Genomic DNA, 26,848 nt, shown 5'->3' on the forward strand with positions numbered 1-26,848 from the left:
CGAATGATCTCAGTGGATCGTAGGAAGGTCTGAGCTAAGCCAGAGACCGCGGGGAAGGAGAAGGCACAGCACCGTGAGAGTTGAAGGAGAGACAGCCACAACCTGGTCTCCAGTCCAACTCGGGGAATTGGGGCAACCGGGTTTCCTGGTTTCCTTTCTGGGGAAGCAGTTCAGTCTGGACAACCATGGCAAGCAAGGATGACGCAGCAGGAGCTTGTATTACTCAGCCCTCCGTGACTTTATATTTTAATTTTTATTTATTTGAAAGGCAGAGGCAGCACCGCAGCTCACTAGTCTAATCCTCTGCCTGCAGCGCCGGCACACCGGGTTCTAGTCCCGGTCGGAGCGCCGGATTCTGTCCTGGTTGCCCCTCTTCCAGGCCAGCTCTCTGCTGTGGCCAGGGAGTGCAGTGGAGGATGGCCCAAGTGCTTGGGCCCTGCACCCCATGGGAGACCAGGAGAAGCACCTGGCTCCTGGCTGCGGATCAGTGCGACGCGCCGGCCACGGCAGCCATTGGAGGGTGAACCAACAGCAAAGGAAGACCTTTCTCTCTGTCTCTCTCTCTCTCCCTGTCCACTCTGCCTGTAAAAAAAAAAAAAAAAAAAAAAAAAAAAAAAAAAAAAAAAAAAAAAAGGCAGAGTTACAGAGAGGCAGAGGCACAGAGACAGAGAGAGAGAGGTCTTCCATCCACTGATTCACTCCCCAGATGGCCACAACAGCCGGAGCTGAGCTGATCCGAAGCCAGGAGCCAAGAGCTTCTTCTGGGTCTCCCATGCAGGTGCAGGGGCCCAAGGACTTGGGCCATCTTCTACTGCTTTTCCAGGTCATAGCAGAGAGCTGGATTGGAAGTGGAACAACTGGGACTCAAACTGGTGCCCATAAGGAATGCCAGCACTGCAGGCGATGGCTTTACCTGCCACACCACACCGCCATCCCCCCCCCCCCCCATGACTTTAACTACAGCATCTGTGAGGAGCTTCTGGGGCAGTGAAAGGTTTTGACTCAGAGCCCGGAGGCTCGCATTTTAAGATGGGGCGTCAGGTGGAGCCTGGCAGAGGTGGAGAGGGGGCATGGGCATGATCACCTGGCGAGCCAGAGAGCAGAGCCACAGGGAGCACACTGTTTCTCTGCCCTCCGTGTGGTCTTTCTGATGCCAGTTCTCTTCTGTCGTGGAACACAGACACCCTAGCAGCCTGCGCCAGTCCTATTACCTCCCGAAGCCTCCACTTAGACACCATCATGGGATCAAGCCTCCACCTGCATCTCTCCCCCAGTAGCACTAATCTATTAACTGTTCACAAGAGACTTCAGGACTCGGATGTCTTCATGAGTCTGGGGAGCCAAACGCTGTTCAGTTCCCAACAGGAGAAGCCAAGGCATACGTCCTGGTGGCATGTGCTATGCATGGATGCATTAGAGGACTGGAGGGATGGGAGCGTTGGGAATTCTGTGCCGAGATGGGGGTTTCTCATCTGAAACCTGAGCCTGAAAACAAGAGATCTGAGCATATGTGCCTGAGGACAGGCGCTGTTCCAGGCAGAGGGACCAGAATGTGCAAAGTCCCGGAGGTGAGAGCAGGGAAGGAGGAAGAGCAGTGTGGCCCCGCAGAGTGGAGAAGGAGGGGGCCAGGCAGGAGAGAGTGCATGGAGGAGGGTGGGGACCCTGCTGTGCGGGCTGAGAACAGCTGAGGGTAGAGTTGCATTTCCCTCCGGTGCATTCTCTCTGTTCCTGTGAATTCCAGAACAAAACCCTGCTCTCTGCTCTCCTTATTGTTCTTCCAAGAAGTTATTTTCTCTTCAGGCAGAGAAAGCTCTTGCGGTTGGCCCTGTTTGCTGGGGAGGTGCACAGGGAGGCCAGATGCAGGCACAGGGGGTTCCTAGTGGAGGGTTCCCATTTGTTTATCCTCGCCTGGCTGCAAACTTGACATCTACACTTTCTTGTGAAAGAGCTCAGGGTACACCAGTCATTTTACCTTTGTTGAATTCCTTTCTACAGTCAATATTTATAAATACACTCCAGCATCCTGGGTAACAGCTCACTTTAAACGCCTGACTCTTCACATCGGGGCGTGTGTTGCCTTGTTCATAGATTTCTGCACGAGCATGGTGTACATTCGTCCCTGATACTCCCATGCAGGTGCGTTTCACCTTTGTGTTCTGTTCTTGTTCCTCAGTTCAGAAGAATACCCAGTACGTCCTGGTGTTTGATGCGTCTGTCATTGTGATTTGCTTGGCATCTCTCACGCTGTGCACCAGATCCATTGTCCTCGCCCTGAGGTTGCGAAAGGTAAGTGTGTGGTTGCACCTTCTCCTCCCTGTCTCAGCCTGTGCCCCCTGTCTCTGCAAACAGTGCAGGGCTCACATTGTGCCTTTGGACCTGCCCTGTCTGGGACCCCTTCTCCAAATAAGATCTTTCTAGTAATGGTCCCTCTCTGCGACATTAATCAGCCCGAGGTGTAGAAAGGAAAGACTATGGGTGTGTTAGGTGGGATCACATCATTATCCTGCTTAAAACTGAGCCAGGGATTACAGGTGCACGGTGCAGAGCTCTCACGCTTGGCAATGTTTCCAGAACAAATGAGACCCTTTTAAATGCAGCAGTGAGCCTCAGAGCAGAGTAACAGCATGCGTGGGATTCATCCTGTGTCTTGAAATCAGTGTTCATTTTGACAGGGAGCCTTGGTAAATGGCTTATAATGAAGCATCAAATACTTTATTTTTCCAATAGTTTGAAAGTGCCCCTCCTGAGTTTCATTTTACCTTTTCACATGCAGGGCTCTTAGGAATGTATGCTCCAGCTCCCCCACAAACTTCTGGTTTGTGGCATGTAAGTTCTTTTTTTGTTTTTAAAATATTTATGTATTTATTTGAGAGACAGAATTACTGAGAGAGAGAGAGAGAGAGAGGGAGAGACAGAGAGAGGTCTTTCATCCTCTGGTTCATTCCCCAAATGGCCACATAGCCAGAGCTGAGCTAATCTGAAGCCAGGAGCTAGGAGCTTCCTCCAGGTCTCCCATGTGGATTTAGGGGCCCAAAAATTTGGGCCATCTTTTGCTGCCTTCTCAGGCCATCAGTAGGGAGCTGGATTGCAAGTGGAACAGCTAGAACTCAAAGCAGCACCTGTGTGGGTTACCGGCACCGAAGTGGAGGCTTAATCTACCACATCACAGCACTGGCCCCTTGTGCGTAAATTCTTACCTGACTCAGGCAAATAGAAGTCAATGGGATGCTGTTTGCAGAGCAAGGAGTAATCATTTTACCTTCCTCAATTGTGACCTCTGTCAACTCACTTTGTAAATACCCACCTCTTTTACCTGTCGTCCAACCCCCTTGATGTTCTGAGTCCAAGGTCAAGGTCCTGTCTATGCGCGCACATGTTCTGCGGCTGGCCTGCTTGGCTTGGGTCCTGGCTCCGTCTCGCTGATGATGGGGTTCTCAGGGCTGCCATGGATCTGATGAGTTGATGATATGCAGAGTGTTTGGAATGAACTGAGTGTCAGCTAGTAAGTCTAGAGTCTGTGGGAGGTAGTGCATGTGTGTTTAGCCGTTGAGTTCATTGGCGGGCACTTGAATGCTCCCTTATTGCTGGGGTGCATCACAGGGAAATGTGGGCACTATAATCTCTCAAGGGGGAAAGGTCACCTCCCAGCTGGGCGCCCTGCTTCCCGTTGGCTTCTTCCAGAGGGCAGTGTGGTTTGTAAGGCGTGCGTTCCCACCTGTCTGCTGCAGAGATTTCTACAGTTCTTCCTGGAGAAGTACAAGCGGCGTGTGTGTGACGCTGACCGGTGGGTGTTCATCAACGGGTGGTATGTCCTGGTCATTGTCAGTGACCTTATGACTGTCATCGGATCCATACTGAAAATGGAAATCAAAACCAAGGTGAGTGAGGTGCAGCCCATTTGGGACCGACCTTGCATTCCTCGTATCCTTCTGTGTGACCACAGGCAGTTGAAAGCAGAAAATCCCGCAGGGGCTATGTTGAGTCTTGTTTCTCTCACTTGATTGCTTATGAAGGGGGAAAGGGAGAAGCTGCTCTACTATGGAAAGCCATAATCCTAGGAATATGCCCCCAGGAAATCTGTCAGCATCTTCAGAAGAGTGACTGAAGTCTGCTGGGGCAGCAGCGGACCCATAAACCATCACATCCCCCTGAACTTGTGTCAAGAGCCGCGGGGGCTCTGACAGAGGAAGGCAGGGCTGGAACACTTGAGTGTCCCCCCACACACACACACTGGTGCTTGACACGTCGTATAAATCGGTTGATTGCATCTCCAAAGTCTCAACTGCTTGTCATGCATCCAGTCTGCCCCGGCTGCTCTGGTGTTGGTCAGCGAGTGGCACCCACCTGGCCTAACCCCTCCGGCACCTCCCTCGCTCCATCTGACCATTTCCGCTTCCTTCAGGTTGTCTTGCCCTCTGGTCTCCACGGCCATAGCAGGTTTCTCACTGGCATTCCCCTCTTCAGCCTATCTCCCTCAGATCCATCCACATGGCTCTCAGAGAGGTCTTTCTGGAAGTATCTCTTGCTGTCTTGTTGCCTTCTACAACCCAAGTCCGCCTTTGAGCCGATGAGGCCTTCCCTCAGCCTTGCTCCCAGGGGCTTCGTTTGCCAGCTCCATCTCTGCCTCCCTGCTCCAGCTCTGGCCCTGATACTGCCCTTCCAGGACATCTTGTGCATTCTCCACACTGCAGCTTGTTCAACCTTTGACCATTTGGCTCGGGAGCTTTCTCCAACCTGTCCTGTACTTACAGCTCTATTCCTGGGTCGTGCCTGTGGGAAGCCTGCTGGGAGAAGCGAGGTATTGTGTCTCCGTTGCACTTAGCATGTTATGTTAGAATTGTGTTTGTTTCCCAGAATTCCTCGAGAGCACAAATTGGGTTGGCAAATTCTGCTGGAACTGGCTTTTAAAAATAGCTGAATTGTACTGCCTGGTACTTGACAAACTCTATCAGTTTATAGTCTTTAATGCCTAGGTCAGTGGTAAATGCAGTTTCTATTTGGGGAAGAAAATCCGTTCAACCAATTGAAGAACTAAAAAGAAATGAGAAGGCGTTTGAAGCTCTGGTCTCTATTTCTCTTCTTTTTTCTTTTAAAACATCTCTTAGACTCACCTGCAGGCAGAGAGATAGTCCATTCTTTTCCATTCAATTTACAGTGAGGTTAATAGGATGAGTAGAACAGAATATTTTACTTATCCATCTTTTTTTTTTTTCATTCCTTAGAATCTTGCAAATTATGACCTGTGCAGCATTTTACTTGGGACATCTACGCTCTTCGCATGGGTTGGAGTCATCCGATACCTAGGTTATTTCCAAGCGTATAATGTAAGGAGCTGACCTTGCACACTGACTCGGCTATGGACCCTCATGTCTTCTTTGGGTCCTGGTGGTTATTTTTTCATTTGCCCTGATCTGTCCTTGTTTTTCAGGTGCTCATTTTAACAATGCAAGCCTCGCTGCCCAAAGTTCTTCGGTTTTGTGCTTGTGCGGGTATGATTTACCTGGGTTACACCTTCTGCGGCTGGATCGTCTTAGGACCCTATCACGACAAGGTGTGTAGCACTAATTCTGCCTTCTGCAACAGGCTCTTGGAACCCCAGAGCGAGAGCTTCTGTCCTATGCCTTCTTCCCAGCCCTCTCCTGGACATACGCTTGCTGTCAGTAGGTGCCTATCTTTGCATCGGTTTTCTTTTCCTTTTCCTTTTCAGGACTTTGGAGTTACTGTAGGATACTGAAACATGAGCTGTCTGGGCCTGACTTCAGGGGGTCACGTAGTCATATAGATGACCCTTAGATGTGAAATGTTTGGATGTGAGATCACTATAGTAAAAATGAAATTGAAAGAGGACAATTAGTAGGAAGTCTTTCTAAGTTAAAGTGTTAAGGTTTCAATCCAAGTTAGTGGAGGAGAATGAAAGTGAGTGAAGAGTCTGTCCAGAATGACCCTTGCAGGTTTGTGATGGGAACGGTAACACGTCTTGTCTTTGCAGGTGGTTCTGATTACAGCCTCGTTTTTGTGCTTTTTAAAAAATATTTATTTATTTATTTATTTTAAAGGCAGAGTTACAGAGAGAGAGAGAGAAAGAGAGGAAGAGTCAGAGAGAGAGATCTTCCATCCTCTGGTTCACTCCCCAAATGGCCACAATGGCCAGAGCTGGGCTGATCTGAAGGCAGGAACCAGGAACTTCTTCCAGGTCCCCCATGTAGGTGCAGAGGCCCAAGCATTTGGGCCATCTTCTGCTGCTTTCCCAGGTGCATTAGCAGGAAACTGGATCAGAAGTGAAGCAGCCAGGACTCGAACCTGCGCCTATATGGGATGCAGGCATTGCAGGCAGTGGCTTAAACTGCTGTGCCACAGTGCCAGCCCCCATGTTTGTACTTATTAAAGATTGGTATCTGAATTTGAAACTATTACTGCACCTCATAGTCTCAGGGACATCAAAGTTACGCTAAAATGTTCTTGTTTTAAAAGGATGGATTGGATTGGTAGGCAGATGAGGAAATGAAACCAGGGAGGCCTTGTTTGCAAGCCTGTTTTGCCCGGGAAAAGAAACAACACAGAGTAGCCGCTAACACCTGCTGCTGGATCTTAGTGCGTGCTGAGCATTTCTGCATTCTCATTCATTTACTCTCCCCAACTGCTCAGACTACCCTCACCCCCACGGAGGTGCTCAGCAAACAGGGAGGTAAAAGCACAAAGGCTTTTGTAACCGATCAGCCCTAAGTTTTGGCCTTGTTAGTTGCCTTAACCAAAACCCGTGCTCAAATCTGGTTTGCAGGTTGTGCACTAGGAGCAAGCTTTCCACAAAGCCCAGTCCTTCCTTCAGTATTGTCCTACCAAATCAAGCCACGTAGCCTGGCACGCGTGGGCTGTCTCCTCTGCCAGTGTCACATTTGCTATGTCCAAAGGAAGTTATTTTTTTTCCTATTTGAGACACAGTAGGGTTAATAAAAATGACAACCTCTGGGTTACTAGTAAATCTTGATCATCTTATTGTTCTATTAATTCCATGCCATTGTTTTCAAAGCTGACTCCTGGTGTAAAAAATTGTGCTTCAATATTATCCCTGTGACCTGGAGAACTTAACCATCTCAGTGCCCAGGAAATTTTCCTTCCTCCTTTGCCTTGTGCTCCGAGAGCTTCTCCACCTCTTTGTCACCAGAGAGCAGTGTTGCACTGTGTGGAATAAATAGTGAACCTAAGGATTTAGCTTTAATTCACGGGTTCCAAGATCTCAACAACCCATGCTACCCCTTTGCACCCCTACCTCATCTTCTCACTCCCATTACGATTCTAGAAGGTGCTCAAGTATTGGTGCTTGAACTTTACTAAATGACTTCCATTCTGAAGTACTGTTTGGCAAGCTTGTTAGCCAAGTTCCTTGCTGCCCTTGTTGTATTAAGCCTCCCCTCTTTTCCTTGTAGGGAAATGTGAGTGCAATTCAAAAAGTTCCTAGAACTGCAATTATAAGGTTGGTGTATTTTTGTGCAAAACATTTTTGAAATCCATGCATAGATTTTTCGTAGTAGGCATTTCCCTTGTACTTTTTGAAGAACCCTCATTTGCATAGATTTCAAAATTGTTTGCATCAAAATCAACAGATTCTTTTTTTAAGGATTTCTTTTATTTATTTGAAAAGCAGAGCTACAGAGAGAGAGGGAGAGGGAGAGGGAGAGGGAGAGGGAGAGGGGGAGAGAGAGAGAGAGAGAGAGAGAGAGAGAGAGAGAGAGATCTTCCATCCTCTGGTTCGCTCCCCAGTTGGAGTAATGGCTGGGGCTATGGCTGGGCCAGGCTGAAGTCAGGAGCCCAGAGTTAATTCCAGGTCTCCCACGTGGGTGCAGAGGCCCAACCACTTGGGCCATCTTCTGCTGCTTTCCCAGGTGCATTAGCAGAGAGCTAGATTGGAAGTGGAGCAGCTGGGAATCGAACTGGTGCTCATATGTGATGCCAGCGCCACAGGTGGCATCTAAACCTGCTATGCCACAGCACCGACCCCTAAACATACCTTTTAATTTCATTTCCTATGAACTTTTTGACGTTCCCTTGTATTAGTATTATTATTTTACAGAAAATAGGGCCTTACTGTATTAAACAATTTCCCCAAGGTTATCCAGCTAGTAAATTGCAGCAATGAAACACAAACCCAGGTCTGTCCGGTCCTAGTCGCTTGCTGTTATCAGTGTGCTTAGGACTTGTCTTAATCATGTCTCAAACAGACCATTGCAAAAGAGCATTTAGTTTGACCCAGGAAGCAGGGAGATACTTCTAGATCAACTGTGAGGGAGGAGTCGTGTCACCCGTCTGAATCTCTTGCAGCATGTCAAGGTTACCACCCGGGAAGTGAAACGGCTGCTTTGTGAGCCTGACTGTATTTCCATGTTTCAACTCATATTCTGTCCTTTCAAAAGATGCAGTGAGATTAGGATGCTCTCGGCCAGCGCTGTCCAAGGAAAGGGTAACGTGAGCTACAAGTGAGAGCTATGTGTATACTCTAAAATATCCTACTAGACACATTAAAAATGTTTAATTCCATTTTATTAAACAAAATGTATCCAAAAAAATTTTCAACATGTAATTTAAATAAAATGTTGAGATAGTTCATGTTCATTTTTTTTTTCATACTAAGTCTAGAAGTTTGGCATATACTTTTGTCCTCACAGCACTTCTGGCTACATATTGGGTGCTCAGTAGTGATTCCTGGCTAGTGGCTACCATCCTGGATATTGCACCTCTGGACTCACTTAATGTCAGCCTTCCCTTTATCTCCCTAAGGAGTGGAGGGATGAGAGGGATGAGGGATGTCACTAAGGCTGCCTCCCAGGCGTAGCCGCTCTCTCTAGCCAAGTGAATCTGTTGGAGAAATGCATACTTGGATCATTCTGTGAAGTACGAGTCTGTGGAGGGAGAGAACTTTAGTCTGTCCTGGAATTTTGTGTTTTTCTTCTCCATGTTGCTTCTTTGACTCTGAAGTTAGGACATTTTACTGTCCCCTGCCATACCCTTCCCCCTGTAGGAATCCAAGGGGACAGAATTTCCCGTATCCACCAATATCTGTTGAATCAGAGGACTTCCAATGTTACCCAAAGCATTAACTAGCTGAGCATTAAGCAAAAGTCTCTAAAATTTTTAGAATCTTAGCAACACTGAATTGAAAGTTAATCCTTTCTTGAAAACAAAACAAACAAAACAATTCTAAGAAAGGAGGTACCAGGAAAGTTATGATTTCCCACTGCTGTTTGATCTGTAACTGGAGTCCCACAACACTGTCCCTTCCTGCCTTCCCATTCCACATCTATTGCCAGTGGTTCAACCAAAAGGGAGTAAAGGTACAAAAAGTGTTCATTTCTAGCACTAATGGACTTGGCACCATGCTCTCTGAAAAGCTCTGGGCACGGAGGGCTACAGACAGTTGATATTCTTCCAAAACTTCTCTTGAATTATTAAAGACTACTCTCATTTGGCTTTTACAATTCCAGAGGGTTTTTTTGTTTTTTTTTTTTTTTTGGCTGCGAGAAATAAATCACCAACTTGTGTTTAGATCAAGGCATTGAAAATTGCTGGGCTTTGTTGATGCCATGGGTTAAAACTGGGCAGGCCTTGTCCCTTCTCTTCATGCTTCCATGGCCTCTGGTTTTAGCCAAGTGCCTCTTGCTTCAAAGAATAGTTACCCAGTTAAAACATTTTACCTAAATCTTGCCTGAGATGCTTAGCTCCAGCTCTTGAAGCAAACTTTTATATCACTCTCGGATGTAAGCCGTGGTAGGTTATGTTTTCCTTCAAAATGGATGTTCTTTTTGGCTCAATTTGCAAAATTGTCATTTGTGGAATGAATACTTGGGTTTTCACTGTGGTTCCATAGACTCTATGAGGACTTTTAATAGAAGTAATCATTTAATATTTATAAAATGTCTGCTGTGTGCCAGACATTATTGGGCTCTTCTAGACCAAGTTCTTAGAAGGAAGGGACTATGTATTATTCCTATTAATATGTGCATTGTCCAGCATGGTGCATGGAGTGTGGTGGGTGCTCAGAAATGTTTAGTGAATGAACAAGAACAAATGAGAGATTGTAGTACCTGCTTTCCAGGGACTTACGAGCCTTCGAGACTTGAAGCCATGTCCTACCAATGTCTTCTTCTAGACTGAAATCATGTATAATTTTATCTGAGAGCCAGAGAGATAGAGAGAGCTCTCCTTTTCTGGTTCACTCCCCAGATACCCATAATGTCTGAGACTGGGCTGGGCTGAAGTCAGGAGCCTGGAACTTAATCCAGGGCTTCCACGTGGATGACAGGTGGCGTATACTTTTGTCCCAACCACTTGAGCCATGAGTGCTGCCTCTCAGGATCTGCATAAACAGGAAGCTGGAGTCAGGAGCTAGAGCTGGAGTCAAACCCAAGTATTCCAATGTGGGACATGGGTGTCCTAACTGACGGCTTAACCACTAGGTGCACCTTACTTGGAATATTTTAGAAGTTCACTTTTTTTTTTGACAGGCAGAGTGGACAGTGAGAGAGAGAGACAGAGAGAAAGGTCTTCCTTTGCCGTTGGTTCACCCTCCAATGGCCGCCGCGGCCTGCGCGCTGCGGCCGGTGCACCACGCTGATCCGATGGCAGGAGCCAGGTACTTCCTCCTGGTCTCCCATGGGGTGCAGGGCCCAAGGACTTGGGCCATCCTCCACTGCACTCCCTGGCCACAGCAGAGAGATGGCCTGGAAGAGGGGCAACCGGGACAGAATCCAGTGCCCCAACCGGGACTAGAACCCGGTGTGCCGGCGCCGCTAGGCGGAGGATTAGCCTAGTGAGCCGCGGCGCCGGCCCAGAAGTTCACTTTTATTATGGAATTTTGGCCACTGAATTTGATTCTGGGTCACAATCAATTCTGTAGTAGAAAAATGACAAGGTGTGTGCCAATCATTTGTGATTCTCTTTAATATTTTGGTGGGTTAAAAAAAATTCTCATGTGCACAAGGGAGGGTGAGGTATAAGGGTCATGCGATTCCTTAATGTTGAGACGGATATTGGATCCCAACTGACAGTAATGACCACACAGGAAACTAGGGAATGAATTTGGTGTGTGCTCTTCACTATTTGCAGTTCTGAAACCTATAGCAGACATTAGGGGTTCTTAAAACTAAGGAAAGGAATGGACTAGATTTCAAATGAAACTATGAGAGATATGAATTCTTAAGGGTACTTCCAGAGTTGTAAGTGACATTCATATAAATCAGCTTTCACTCTACTGTCTTAAGGCGAGTAGAGGAGGAGAATATGTATTTGAGAACTGCCTGGTTGTTGAAGAATCTGCATATTGTTAAGGGATAGGCTCACCTGATGCTCCTTCCAGGGCTCTCTGGAGAGTGACTGGTTTAGTCCGGCTCATCAGTTGTTACAGAACAGGCATGGGTGTGATCCACCATGAACTGTACTCTGCCCAGTCCAGCTGAGAGGCAGGAAGTATAAAACATGTTTACTATCTCCTGGGGTCTAGAGAAGTGTGTGTAAAAACAATTAGGGCTGGCATTGTGGCGTAGCAGGTTAAGCCTCTGCCTGTGACACCGGTATCCCAAATGGGTGCCAGTTTAAGACCCGGTTGCTTCACTTCCAATCCTATTGTGCCTGGGAAAGCAACAAAAGATGGCCCAAGTGCTTGGGCCCCTGCACCCACGTGGGAGACCCAGAAGAAGCTCCAGGCTCCTGACTTTAGCCTGCCCCAGTCCTGGCTGTTGTGGCCATTTGAGGAGTGAACTAGTGGATGGAAATCTGTCTGTCTGTTTCTCTCTCTCTCCCCTTTTCTTTCTGTAACTCTGCCTTTCAAATGAATAAAAAAAATTAGAAAGCCATCCCATACTTTGCCCTGTAGTTCTTACTGACAGAGAATAGAGAAGAGATCAGAGCTGCCAGAGATGTCTGCCTTGATCTAGACTTTGAATTGTCTTGAGTGTTGATGAGACAGAAAAGAAGACAGAGCAGACAGCAAGTGAAGAACATAAGTCCCATGGGGAAAAGACATAGAAATGGGGCTGATGTCTTGGGAGGAGACAAGCACAAGATGCTAACACTGACAGGAGATGTAATGAGGCCACATGAAGAAAGAACTTATCCCAGTCTTCTTGGTTTGGATTTCTACTTTGCAACCAGACTGCGTATAATCTTTTGCAAGCAATGGCCTGAAAACCATCTTCTACGAAGTTTAAGATTTACTGTAGCTTGGCATAAAGGGTAAGGAAGTTGCAGTGAAAAGTACTTCCTTGGAATTTTCTGTACAAATCCTGTTACAAGTTGGTGTCAGAGTGGAGTAGAAAGGATGGAGCAGGGAAACATGTCACATGTCACGTGGTTGAAGGGGGCAAGATTGAACCATTCAATATTTAGCTTTAAGTATTCATTTCTATTTTGGAATACAGATTTCTTTGGTAGGATATTGGAATCACTGGCACAAATGGGGAAATTTGGAAGAAAAGCTCGTTTTCCTGGTTTGGATGGCGGGAAGTTTTATTTTGTTGCATATGAAGTAATAGCATAATTTACAAGTGAAGATGTCTCTTAGACATTCATAAGGCCCTTAGAGCAACCCCCAAGCCAAGCCACACTGACTTAAAGGACACTCAGGTCCCCACACCTGAAGCAGAATTTTGTTTAAAACTCTACAATAATTTGTTTCATCTGTGTTTCTCAAAACTGTATTCTTTTTCCTACCAGGTCATCACTAACTTTTCCCATTCATCTAGTGTTTAACCCTTTAACCCTAGAGATGTAGGCTTATTAAGCACATGCTGGATTTTTTTAATTCATTATTTTTAAAGTATTTTTGATAGGCAGTTAGAAAGAGAGTCCCATCTGGTGGTTCACTCCCCAGACGCCCACAACAGCTGAGGCTGGGCTGGGGATGAAACCAGGAGCTGGGAATGCAATGCAGTTCTCCCACATGGGTGGCAGGGACCCAAATACTTGAGCCATCACCATTGCTTTCCAGGATCCTCGTTAGCAGGAAGCTGGAGCCAGGAGCTGGAACCAGGCACTGCAATATGGAACACAGATGTCTTAACTAGTGTCTCAACAGCTAGGCTAAATGTCTACTCCTGCTCTTGGTTTTAATCAGTGTGGCAGTAGTCTGTCAGCCACTCAAGGCCAACATGGCTGCCTGTGGGATTCCAGTGATAGTCCATATTAGCTTCCCTCAAATCCTAAACTCCAGGTGAATACCTTCAACAAACTTCCTAATGCCAACATTGTTAGCTGGCACCTCAAACTCACCTTGTCTAAGATTGAGCCCATTAATAGCCCCTTTCTTTCCCTATGCCAGACTTGTGTTCTCCTTGGTCTTCTCCCATTCTGGTCAGAGCTCTCCTGCCTCACCTGGATTTCTGCAATTACTTCTCCCTGCCCCAAGGATTTTCCTGTTCTCCACCTTCTACATGCAATTGATTACCTTTTAGAAACTTAAATCGTGTTACCCTCTGGTTGCAATTCTTTTTACTAGTTTCTAGTTGTAGGCTGGGTTAAGCCCCCGCTTATGTACCAGGCCCAAAAGACCACGTGCAACATGGCACAAACATGCCTCGTCAACTGCTCCTCATTGGCTCAGCCCCATGTCATTCACAGCCATTGAGCAAATCCTTCCCAGCCTTCCTTGCTGGTGAGCACCTCAGCCTCCAGGCCATGTTTTTTTCTCAGGCATCCCAACCCAACTCCACCCCTAGGCTTTATGGTGGGGCTGAATTGTGCCCTGACCACTTGTTAGGGTGGGACCCATTAGCCATGATTACTCCTCCCTCAAACTTTCCCATGCCTGGAAATCTTTACTTTTTAATGTGCGAAAACTGGAAAGGCTACAGTGTAATCATTCATTTAGCCATATGTTGCTGTTGTAGTATATATCTGCTACAGTTCTGCCAGAAATCGGGTTAGCAGATTGTAGCCTGAAAAAGGTTAAGCTTAGACCCATTAAGAGGAAAAGGCATTACGCACAGAAGTGTTCATTCCACTGTTCTTTATAATAGCAAACATTATTGCGGTGTCCAGTGACTGGGAATTTGACATTTCCAAGGAGTGATACATTGTACAACAAACACTCTACATATGTAAATAACCTAAGAAGCTGCTTATGCTAAGTGGAAAAAACTCAGGATCCACAATTGTTAGATGACATATTATGAAAATATAAAAAGTGTATGGAGGTGGTGGGGCATTTGGCCTAGGGATTAGATGCTTGTTAAGGAACATATGTCCCACATTAGAGTACCTGGGTTCGATTCCTGGCTCTGGCTCCCAATTCCAGCTTCAAGCTAATGCTTGCTGTGGGAGGCAGCGAGTGAGGACTCAACTAGCTGGGTTCCTGACAGCCACGTGGAAGACCTGGATGGAGTTCCTTGCTCCCAGCTTTGGCCCAGTCCAGTCCTAGTTGTTACAGGCATCTGAGAAATGAACAAGCAGGGGGGAGATCCGTCTCTGTCTGCCTCTCAAACAAAATGAATTAATTAATCAGTTAATTAATTAATTTTTAAGTGCATAGGAAGAATCTGAAGGGACTAGCAAGAGATTATCACTGAGAGTGTGGAGGGAGGTTTTGAATAAAATTTCCCTCTTTCTTGTGGTGACCCAGTTTAAATGAGTAAGTTACTGGGAATGATGATACAGCTCTAACAACAGGAGCTAACCAGATACCTGTGCTTTTTAGGATACCCTGTCTCAAAATCTGTTGTTTTGTTTCCACCCACAGTTTGAAAATCTGAACATAGTCGCCGAATGCCTGTTTTCTCTGGTCAACGGGGATGACATGTTTGCGACCTTCGCACAGGTCGAGCAGAAGAGCGTCTTAGTGTGGCTCTTCAGTCGTCTCTATTTATATTCCTTCATTAGCCTTTTCATATATATGATTCTCAGCCTTTTTATTGCACTTATCACAGATTCTTATGACACCATTAAGGTAAGCATTTATCGGTAATTGCTTCCCCAGGAAAACCACTGCAAATTGTGTATAGATTACAACTTCATCGTATACGTTTTTCCCTTAAAATATTGCAGTTCTGCTTAGATTTTGACGGTTTGTAGAAAGAAAGCTGTTAAATGCTATTGATCAGTTTTAAGTATGCAACTAGGACATTGTCATTGTTACCAGACCCAGGTGGATTTGCTTGCAGATCAGGTGGGCAGGAGGAAAGGTGTGGGTAAGGATGGGCCAAGTATGGGGAGTCAAGTTGTTGGCCGCTGCCCGTGTGGCACCCTGGAACCCGGGTTGGGACAGTTAAGTGCCAGCGATAAGGCGCCACTGCCACCCTGACCACCCTCCAGACACTGACACAGACAGGATGACGTGGTCACTTCTGTGGAGCAAGTTTCCTTTAAATCGTGAAAGCAAAGATTTTTGTGACTGTGGCTTCCAGCTTTCCTAGGCCACCGGATGGGCTCTGTGTCCTCCGAGCCTGGGCCCACGTCACTGGTTGATAGCTTGGGGAAGTGCTCTTTCTCAGGTGCTGCTTACCTCTACAGCAGGTGGTTGTGCTTGGAAAGCCCTGCTCTAGGATCAGTGTTGGCAACTTTGGGTGCTGTCCTTGCTTCACCACTCTTAGACTGACCCAGAAGAAAGGCAGACCAGTGGAGAAACTCCTGGGCTTGTTTTGAGCATGTGTGGAGACTGTGGTTTAGGTGGGAATGAGGACTGGCTTGAGCAGTGGGACTTGGGTGGAAGGAGAACTATACCTTCCTGCCCTGCAGGTGCATGGCTTTCCTGTGGCAGTGTCCCTGGGGTGGGCCACTGCTCAGTGTTGGGGAGGATGACCTCCCTAGTCATGGGGGGGGGGTGTCTCAGGATCTTTGTGTTTTGGAAAACCCTACTGTCTTCTGTCCCACTAAACGACCCCTTTCATAAAAGTAGAGAAAAGAGAAATTGCTTTCCAAGCAATTGTACGTGGGCCGTATATGCAGGGGAATCTTATCTGATCTTGCAAAGGCACTCACACTTTAGACTTTTCATTATTTCTTTCGTTTTCCTTTTCAACACACCCCTCCCCTGCTCTACCTTGGCCTGCTTTCTGGAGTTTTCCTTTGGATTGTTCTCTGTCCCCGTGGTGGCCCTGGCTTGGCGTTCTGTACAGATTGATTCATCATTGTTAATATTGCTTTTTGGCCCTGAGCTGGCAATGTGGGAGAGTTTTGTTTTAGCAAAGGTGGATTTTTGTTCATTGACAATGGGAGCACTTTCTTGAGCTCTGTAAATAAAATAATGGCCTTGTACACTTTATTTAAAGAGATACCAACAGAACGGATTTCCTGAAACAGACCTGCAGGAGTTTCTGAAGGGGAGTGGCCGTGAAGGGGAGCATCAGAGAGAGCCCTCAGCCTTCCTGTCCTGCACCTGCTGTCGAAGGAGGTCAGTGTTGTGCTTGATCGGCACGTTCCTGAGACAAGCTGCTCTGTTGCGCTGAGAAGGAGTCATCCCAAGGTTAACGCTGAACCTGGGAGCCAGCTCACTGTGGGAAATCAGCCATCTTTCCTGTCTTCCCTCCCACTAGAAAAGACTTTAGGAATGAATCGTTCCTTTTCAACAGGGCTGTTAGGAAGCAACAGGACATACTGAAATCTCTTAGGAAGAGTAAGAGACTCTTGTGAGAAGCCATGAATTATGCCCCTCGAGTCAAGAAACTGATTAAGTGGCCAGAGCAAGAGGTTTGAGCTCTCATTGTTGGAGGCGGAGCCCTGGGCTCGCCAACGCGTTTTCCCTCTTCACAGTGGAAACAGAGCAGGAAACCTGCTGAACAGCACGCTGACGTGTCCTCGGCTGGAGCGCACACCGGTAGCTCCTTGTCATCAGCTGTGCTTGTCAGGACCCACAGAAAAGTGGTCTGGACCTCGTGGACAAAGCACACCACAGAGTGGGTTGGGACCACGTGGGGGTTAGATGAGCACCGTTTTCCTAAGTGTGCCCATGTTTATTTTCATCCTAAGTCAGGAGTGGGGATTTGTAACAAGAAGGAGACCCTCTCCGTGTCTCTTCAGGAGGATTCCCTAAACCAGCTTCTCCAAGTAGATAGAAGAACATAATTACTCCCCAGAACCACAGGGTGTATTTTTCTGTTAATCAATGCATCCGCAGCTTGGGATTTGGAAGGCTACAACTGAGCATGTCCGAGAATGTCTGGTAAATATGAAATGAGATCTTCCGAGCAGAGGTAGGCTTTTAAAATCACATTTCATCCTCTCAGAGCATTAAGTTGCTGCAGTGGAAGCCGGGATGAAGGGAAATTAATTTTCTTAATAGGCAGCAGCCTCCTAGGAGTCGCGCGGGCTAAGGAAAGTCTCTCAGCGTTGATTTTCTATTGTGTAGTTAACGGCAAGGGACAAACATTCACTGGCGAATGTAGCTGTGAATTCTGAAAAGCAATTGCTAGGTCTTTGGTGTGTTTGATTTTTAGGCTTGGTTGGCCCCTCAGCACACCCTAGAGGGTTGCTCCGTCTGTCTTCTTGTGCAGCATGTGGACTGAGTGAAGAGATCTGAGGAGTGGACTGAGGGACTGACTGCTGAGATTGGGCCTGAGTGCTAAGAAGGGCAACGTGGACAGGCAATCTGCTCTCGAGGGTGCCGAGTGCGGTTGAGAAGATGCATGGCACGAAAGAGGAGTTCGTGTTCATCAGGAGGAAAGAAGGAGTTAAAGGGTAGAAGAGAATCCACAGAGGAAATCAGCGATGGAACTGGGAACTGGAATGATGAAAGATTTGAAAAAAAAAAAAAAAAAAGGGAATATCGAAACATAGAAGTAGCTGTTGCCAAGTTTAACCAAAAGATGGTTGTGAGTGAGGTTGGCTGGAGCAGCTACAGTGGAGTTCTTAGAACAAAGCCCCCCATCCCTGGGAAGAGGGGGTTGTAGGGGAGCTGCAAAGAGGGAATAAAGGCTGTGGGACCAGCTGGAAGGAAATGGACTATACTGGGGCTTGAGAACATGTGATGGCTTTGATGCCACCAAAAATTTACTGTAGCTCAATGACTGTCAGGAATAGAACTGGAGAATGGGATAAACTGAGGAAGGCCACGAGCAGAGGATGAATACTGGAGAAGGAACTCACCAAGGCCACAGATTAGACTCTGTGCTCCCTGTCTGCTGGTCATGATGGCGGCACCTGTCCATCACAGCTCTGCCTCCTGCAGAGCATGCGTGTAGCCGTTCATTTCCAACAGTCTAGCAACCAAGCCACAAGGGCGCCTTCCAGTTGTTGGCAGGGCCTCTCACCTGATGTGTTGTCAGCCTTTTGTGACTTCAAGTGAAAGACCCAAGGGGAGCTTCTTGGGAAGGAAACGTTTTCTTGAGTTTGCAGTCTGGAGGGTGCAGTTGAGGACTGGGCGACCCCATAGTGCAGTGTCTGGTGGAAACTGGCCATAGTAGGTGTGGAGGTATGACCACCTAGAGATCCTGGAAACAGAACAACTAGACGGAACTTGAACTCAAATCAGCAGCCCTCTCCAGAGAACTGTCTTAGGGCACACCCCCAGTGACCTAAAGACCTCCCCCCAGACCCACCTCTCAGATGCCAAAATTAGATCACGTATCAATCATTAAGACATTAAACATCCGCATGAGTTTTGGAGATACAAGTTCCAGTTAACCCACAACATGTGAACACTAGAACACCTGCATTTTTGTTTTGGACCCTGCCTTGACCAAGTGTGTCTCAGGCCCTCTCCTAACCCTCTTTCCATCAGCATGAGTTAGATGATCTCTGGAACCCCTTCCAGTTCTAAAGCGATGTGGCTCTTTGGAGAGAGATGCTTGATAGAACAGATGCAGAGTTGACTTTTCCTCCTCTCTACCATGACGAAGGAGGGGAAAAACTGGCTCTCCCAGCCACTGGTAAGGCTTTGTTGAGGAGGGGAAGGAAGGGTCCTGGATGGATGGTGCTTCACAGTTTGTTTCCAAAAGCTCTACTCAAACTTCAGACCATCCAAATTCCCTGATCCATTTTTCCTGTTATTCATTTCATGCGACACTGAAAAATGGAATTAAAAGGTAGGTTTATTTTGGTGTGGAAAAGTTTTGAAATCCATGCATAGTTTTGTCATAATACACATTTTTTTTAACATCTTCAGACCCTTTATGTGTCTCCTAGAAGATTTTTAAATCATTGCTCTCTTCTCCACCCCTTTCTGTTACAGGGAAGGAAGCGATGACCACTTGATACTTATTAACTAAAGTCCTCTTGCCAAGGACAATTAAGTTTCAGTGACAATGCAGAGGAACCCCATACGGCTTGGACCAGCAGTTCCAAAAAGATTTATTTAATTGTGGGTTGGAAAAGAGGAGTGGCTGTCAGCTGTCTGGCCACAACTGAAGTTCCACAGTTGCTTTTTATAAACTTGGATGATGAAGAATAGACCACAGGCTACTACCCGGCACTGGTGCAATTGAACCGTGATAATGAAATGCTCTACTCGTTTGTTAATGATGGCATGATTGGACAAAACAGCACATTTCAGAGGATGCCAGTCAGTAGTATCTAAGGCATCAGTTTAAATCGTCAAATAAGGTTTCATTGTCAAAGTGATCATTGGGTTTGAAGACATTTGTCTGTTCGGCCTGCACAGAAGCCAAATTGGTTGCAATAGCAAATTAAAGTTTCTTAGCTGGACAGCCTTTCAGTGACCCAGAGAAAACAGTCACAACAGAAGAAGACTCCTCAAAGTGAGCATTTCTTGCCTACTTTATTCTTCAGCAGAATAGGAAGCAGTATTTGGCCTGGACGGTAGGATGTGTAGGAAAGCGTCATTTGGCTGTCTTGTCACGTGTGCTAATTGTTGATTGTCCACTCACGAACTAAACTGTTAGCAGTGATGAGTCATTTTAGTAATGAAACTCCTCTGTGGTGGGAATTTGCTTTTCTCTAGCAAGGAAATATGGTATACTTTCCCCCAATAAATTTATTTTTTATCATACTATATGGCACTACTACTTTTTAAAAATGCAGTATCTTTTAACGTCTACCCAGTAAAGGTTTTTGATCACAACTTCATTAATCACTGGTCTCCAAGAAGGATTTTTCACTTTCTTGAAAGCAGTAAAGGAGATACAGGAGCTCATATTGAAGTTATTCAATCGATGCTTATGATAATGATTTGTGAGGTTAAGATCATTTCATGCATAGAATTATTCCATACTTGAGCTATCTCGGGAGTCAGCTACCTTAGATTTATTGATGAAGAGCAGAATTTGAATGAATTTGGACCCTCATCCCAGGGCTGTCCTTGTCTTTCCCTGGCTTTAGCCGTGGCCCTCTCCCTGAAGCCCCCCCACCCAGACTTCTTCCTCTTCTCCCCTTCCTGTCCTTGCTCCCATTCTTTCTACATGTGTCTAAACCAAATCTGTGCCAAGCAGATAATCCTATTAATAACATTACAGCTTGTAAGAGAGTTAGGGAGTCATGTTTACACACAGAATACTTTGCTAAATTTACCATTTGGGGGGCAGCATTTGCTGTAATGACTAAGATGCTGCTTGGGATGCCCTCCTCCCACATTGGAGCACCTAGGTTCAAGTCCTGGCTCTGCACCTCGTTCCAGATACCTACTAATGCACACTCCGGGAGGCAGAGATGGATGACTCAGTAATTGGGTCCTTGCCACCCATGTGGGAGACCCTGATTGAGCTCCTGGCTCTTGGTCCCAGCCTAGCCCAACCCTGGATGCTTTAGGCATTTGAAGAGTGAACCAGTAGAACAGAGATCTCTGTGTGTCTGTCTCTCTGCCTTTCAAATAGGTAAAATAAATATACTTTAAAAATAAAATTATTATTTTAGTTAACCTCCTTTTTTCACACACACACAAAGTCAAGAGTTATGTTAGATTTTTAAACTAAAAGCCATTACGCTGGTGGTTCTGGGGTTATTTGCATGGCACCAGAATCAAGTATGTAATTAGAGTGCTTAGTAACTTCTGGGTATGTCCCTGTGTGCTTAAGTCTCTTACTTGTTGTGCAGCTGTGACTGCCATTTAAATAGAAGATTCATGATGGATTTCCACACTCATGTCATTCTTTTATTGGCTTTCATGTTTCCTTTTCTTTCTCTTCACTACAGCTTGACAAAACAAATTCAGGAAGAAAAATCTTTTTCAAGGTCACCTTGCATCAGTGGAAACATTGTTTTCTCCCTTTTAAAATAATTTCAAGCAGTTTACATGTAACCAACTGAATTATCTATTTGGATTTTATTGAAAAATGTTGTATCGTAACTCTGCTAATAGACATGTCTGGGATAAACAATCTTCTCTCCTACCATAGGCCTCCACTTGAAGTATTCAACTGAAATACATGTTCTTTCTGCCTATTGATTTCATTCTGAGAACTCTAATCCTTGTAGGAGCTACCTCTTTGGCTTGCAGTGTCACAAAGCCAGATGCACATCTTAACCCTGTAGGCTTCTGGCTGGGAGAAAAGGCCCTTTGTGGGAGCCATGTAGACAGATGTGAGCTGAAATGCTAGCTTACCCTGTGCTTAGAGGCCCTGAGCATTTTGCTTCTTAGTGAAGATAATAAACTTCAACCAAGTGAGATTGAAATATAAATCACATAACTCACACAAACCCTGGCACTGAATGAAACCTGTCCTCTTGAGTCTCTGCCATGAATGTAAGTAGGTTCCAGGAGAACATGGAATAGTGCAGACATTAAGAGCATTGCTTTGGGGCCATCACTGTGGTGTAGCGGGTTAAAGCCCTGGCCTACAGTGCCAGCATCCCATATGGACACTGGTTTGAGTCTTGGCTGCTCCACATGTGATCCATGTGTCTGCTATGGCCTGGGAAAGTAGTAGGAGATGGCCCAAGTGCTTGGGCCTGTGCACCTGTGTGGGAGACCTAGAAGAAGCTTCTGGCTTCTAGCTCTAGCCATTGCAGCCATCTGGGGAGTGAACCAGTGGATGGAAGACCTCCCCCCCCACCAACCCCGCCTCTGCCTATCTGTAACTCTGTCTTTCAAATAAATAAATAAATCTTAAAAAAAAAAAAGAGCATTGCTTTTGCAACCTGTCTGCCCCCTGCCATCCAGACTCCTTAGGCAGGTTATACCTTGCCTCAATTCCTCATCTATTAAACAGGAATTGTGAGAATTGGATGAGTCAAACATAAAGTGCATAGAACAGAGCATAACTTTTAAGTGCTCAATGAACATTAGCTCTTCAAAAAGTTGTTTTTCTCGCATGGTCTCCAGACGTCCGAATCTATTCACCTGGGGCAGTCAGAGTAATCTTTGTTTTGTAATGAGCTCACCATGCACTTTTGGTTTATTTGGTTGTGGTTTGGCCTTTAAGTGTTTAAAAGTCCTCCATCCATCCTTGTCCTGGGGGTAATTGTCAGTTCAATCCCAAGGAGTTCCCACTTAGCTGTGCAGGAGTGGCGTGGAGAGGCAGCCTACTTCTCTGCCACTAGGGGCACAGCTGTCCTGATGGAGGGGTGAAGGCTCCAGAGGCGCCTAAGCTGTGACACAGCGCCAGCTTTCACCCTGGGCAAGACCCTCAGTCCTCTGCTGTGAACCTGCTACTTAGCCAGATTTCTCAGAATGTGAGAAAATACTGGGCAACTTCTCAGCCCACTGCTGCTCCAAGGTGCTGAATGCAAAAAGGGGAAGAGAAGATATTTGGGACAAACTCTTCATGAGATTCCAGACATTGCTCCCCAACTCCTGCTGAGGGCTGCGCTGTACCAGTGGTGAGAGGGGGTGTTCTGACCCACTGGAAGTCCAGGTCAGGAAGTCCGGGCTCCTGAGAAGTGTAGTAACTCAGACTTGTGATTTGAGGCAAGTAGCTAGTCACCCTCTCATGCGTCAGGACCTTCATGTTCAAAATAGCCCAGCATTGTCTATTATATCCAGGCCTCTAAAGTCATTAGGAAAGAACATTCGCTGAGCCACTACCCTGGGTTTCACCAGAGTTCTTTGCTGGAAATACAAAGAGCTGTGATTTCCAGATCTGTCAATGTTTCACTTATGATGGCCCAGGTACGACAGTTAACAGTGCATGAGCAGACCTCACTTTGTTGCTAATTTAGTCCATCTTTGTTTTCATGTAACTTGGGCAGGAACAAGTGCTGAACACCTCTGCTATTCCTTTTTTTCCACTTGCCCTGTCCCAGGGTTTGATGCTGATGGTAGCGTGGGGCCGGCCTCGTGGCTCTATGAGCCATGTGCTCTCTGAGAACCCTGCCCTTAGTTTGATGGCCTGCTCCACAGTCCTGAAATCTTCCAGATGTGGTGAGGCAGTCACCTGCATTTTCATTTTCCAGTGGGCCCACAAGTTATGTAGCTAATCCTGAGGCTATGAAACAGGAACTTGGTGATCAAAGCACAACTTTTTTTTTTTTTTTTTGACAGGCAGAGTGGACAGTGAGAGAGAGAGAGAGAAAGGTCTTCCTTTTGCCGTTGGTTCACCCTCCAATGGCCGCCGCGGCCAGCACGCTGCAGCCGGCGCACCACGCCTATCCGATGGCAGGAGCCAGGTACTTATCCTGGTCTCCCACGGGGTGCAGGGCCCAAGGACTTGGGCCATCCTCCACTGCACTCCTGGGCTACAGCAGAGAGCTGGCCTGGAAGAGGGGCAACCGGGACAGAATCCGGTGCCCCGACCGGGACTAGAACCTGGTGTGCCGGCGCCCCAAGGCGGAGGATTAGCCTAGTGAGCCGTGGCGCCAGCCAAAGCACAACTTTTTTTTTTTTTTTTTTTTTTTTTTTTTAATCTTTTATTTAATGAATATAAATTCCCAAAGTACGACTCATGTGTTACAATGGCAAAGCACAACTTTTAAGAAGAGGCTAGAGACCCAGTATTGTACATTTTAATTTAATACATTTAAAAGAAAGAACCTGAGTTGGAATTGCTTTCTTTAAAAAAAAATAGAATTTTTTAGAGCAGTTTTGGGTTTGCTGCAACATTGAGAAGGTACAGAATTCTTGTATCCCATCTGCCCCACACACAGCAGAACCTCTCCCTTTACCATCACCCCAGCTCCAGAGTGCTACACCAGGGCTTGTTACAGTGCAGTCCCTGAACCTACACTAACTCCTTGTTATCACCCAAAATCAGTTGTTTCTCTTTGGATCCACTTTTATTGCTGTACAGTCCGTGAGTTTGGACAAAGGTAATTATATTAATGTATTGACCATTATAGTAATAAAAAGAAGTTTCACTCCCCCCAAAAATCCTCTACCTGGTCATTCCTTCTTATCCCCCGCCCAACTCTGGCACCAACTGATCTTTCTGCTGTCTGCACAGTTTCTTCCTTGTCCAAATGTCGTGTGGTTGGAACTCTGCAATCCAACCTTGTGGACTTTCATGCAATTGCTTTCTGGCAGGCATCTGGATGCACCATTTACTTTGTCATCATAAACATTTCTGTGGGACTGCTGCTTATCTCACAAAGGTGTTGACTCTGACACTGATGTCTATGCCACTGCCAAAGACATTCAAGCTGGGGCTGGCACTGTGATGTAGTTGGTAAAACCACCATCTGTGGTGCTAGCATTCCACAAGAGCACCAGTTCAAGTCCCAGCTATTCCACTTCCAATCCAGCTCTGTGCTATGGCCTGGGAAAGCAGCAGAAGATGGCCCAAGTCCCTGGGCCCTTGCAGCCATGTGGGAGAACCAGAAGAAGCTTCTGACTCCTGGTTTCAGATCGGTCCAACTCTGGTCATTGTGGCCATTTGGGGAGTGAATCAATGGGCAGAAGACCTCCCTCTTTCTGTCTCTCCCTCTCTCTTTAACTCTGACTTTAAAATAAATAAATGAATCTTTAAAAAAAAGATATTTAAACTGGATTTGAATTGGATTACCACAGCCATCCTCACTCTGTCCTACTAGATGCTTCAAGCCCAGAATGTAAAATACTTCTTAACTGGCTTCCTTCTGGAGTCAGAAGCTGAGTTTACAGTGAGCTCCCACCAGTAATCATTTTTTTCTTTCAGCTTCCACAGAAAGATTAAGTGCCTCCTCACTCTCACCATCCAGCAAATATTTTCCACGGCCAAGGTTAAGTTCTGATCAGCTTATTCCTTTTTTTTTTTTTTTTTTTTTTTTTTTTGACAGGCAGAGTGGACAGTGAGAGAGAGAGAGACAGAGAGAGATAAAGGTCTTCCTTTGCCGTTGGTTCACCCTCCAATGGCCGCTGCGGCCGGCGCGCTGCGGCCGGCGCACCGCGCTTGATCAGCTTATTCCTTAATTAACAAGATGTGATCGGATTTTTAAAAAGGGCTTGCATTGCACAACGAACGAGTTGGGGAGACTAACAGAGACGCTGGCCTTGACCAAATTCGAGTCAAGTTCCTCTAAGCCCTTTTGTCAACTAGGCCTCAACTTTGACCTATAAACATGGCAGACAGCATGAATGGACAAATACTAGCATATTTTCCTATAGCTCAAACTTCCTTCCCTGGGGTAACCCCTCCTCCCCCATAAAGTGTCTGCCTGGGAGAGCTCAGTGCTGCTAGCAAAACCTACTGTGTGCTCCAGCCAGAACCTAGCAGTAGGAAAAGAGCTCCCTGAATGCCCTCATAGAGCAGTGGCTTTATTTACAAGGCCTGCAAGTATACATGCTTCCTTTCCTATTCCCTTTGAGATTTTAGATTTTTTTAAAATCTCAAAGTGAGGAGATAGGGTGTTCCTATCTGCTGGTTCATTTCCAAAATACACACAGTGGTGGGGAAGGCAAAGCCAGGAGCTGGGAACCCAGTGCAGGTCTGCCATGTGGTTGGCTCAAGCCCAGCTCCTTGAGTCATCACCACTGCCTCTTGGAGTTTGCCTTAGCAGGAAGCAGGAATCAAGAGCCTGAGCAGGGAATTGAGTGGAAGTACTCCAACAGGAAAAGCAGGTGTCCTAACCCAAATCTTAACCAGCAGGCCAAATACGCGCCCCGCACTGTGCAGCCCACTTTGAGATTTAAATCTTCTACTTCCCAGAATTGGGTTTGCTATAAACGGGTGATTTCTCCTCCCTCTCCGTCTCCGTCTCCGTCTCCCTCTCCCTCTCCCTCTCCCTCTCCTTCTCTCTCTCCCTCCCCCTCCTCCTTCCCCCTCCCCTTCCCTTCTCCCTTTCCCCTCACCTTCACTTTCCCTGACCTGTTTGCCTTCTGTCATGCGATGACATGACAAGAAGGTCCTCACCACATTCCATTCCCTGAGCTTGAACTTCTCAGTTTCCTAATCTCTGAGCCAATAAATTTCTGTTTATTATTAAAAAAAAATCATGCTGTGTCATTGGGAAAATAGCATATTAGTGCTGGGAAGACAAAATTAAACCAAATCTCAGAATAGACACTCAAGTTGTTAGGAAAGACAATACGACTCATGGCTGTTGTACTATGGACTCATTTATAGCAAGTGTTGCTGCAAAGCAGTGCATGCAAACCATGGCAAATGTTTCTCCTGCCATCTGTCTCTGCCAGAGAACCAGGGAGGGAGCAAGAAGCTACATGAGTTACATACAAACATTTCTACACCACCTTACAGCACGAGGACAGCAAGACTGATTTCTTAAAGACCCCTGGGAAGTATTGGCTGAGGTGAATGAGGGAGACAATTTATTAGCGTGATGTGTGTGTCTTAGTTTCATAAATTATCCCATGCGCCAGGATACATATGGTTTAAAGAGAATTTTAAATGAAAGCAATTTTTTTTCCTCTAGCAACACTAATTGCCCAGCAGCAGTAAATTGCTCCTCCCTCACTGTCAGGGGGCTGTGGTCATTAGTGTCTCCTCAAGGTGCAGGAGAAGTCCCCCAGGAGCAATAAATAAAGCATTCCAATAAAGCGAATTTACATGTTCACCTGAGAGCCTGCCACGAGCATACACAGAAGGAGAGGATGTTAACAATGCCTTTT

The 26,848-nt window shown here is 46.3% G+C and overlaps 1 protein-coding gene across 2 annotated transcripts in view; it reads left to right on the forward strand.

The window, feature by feature from the left end:
• The window catches only part of MCOLN2 (mucolipin TRP cation channel 2), an 80,192-nt gene extending 60,268 nt beyond the window's left edge, over positions 1-19,924 (forward strand). For both annotated transcript variants that reach the window (XM_008264961.4, XM_008264962.4), the window contains exons 8-14: positions 2,174-2,286; positions 3,729-3,878; positions 5,223-5,324; positions 5,429-5,551; positions 14,723-14,929; positions 16,251-16,372; positions 19,148-19,924. In XM_008264961.4, coding sequence (XP_008263183.2) covers positions 2,174-2,286; positions 3,729-3,878; positions 5,223-5,324; positions 5,429-5,551; positions 14,723-14,929; positions 16,251-16,372; positions 19,148-19,184 — 854 coding nt within the window. In that variant the 3' untranslated portion in view covers positions 19,185-19,924. The remainder of the gene's footprint in view (positions 1-2,173; positions 2,287-3,728; positions 3,879-5,222; positions 5,325-5,428; positions 5,552-14,722; positions 14,930-16,250; positions 16,373-19,147) is intronic.
• Positions 19,925-26,848: the final 6,924 nt, after the last annotated feature.

The sequence above is a fragment of the Oryctolagus cuniculus genome, chromosome 7 (assembly GCF_964237555.1).
Source record: "Oryctolagus cuniculus chromosome 7, mOryCun1.1, whole genome shotgun sequence".
NCBI classification, from domain to species: domain Eukaryota; kingdom Metazoa; phylum Chordata; class Mammalia; order Lagomorpha; family Leporidae; genus Oryctolagus; species Oryctolagus cuniculus.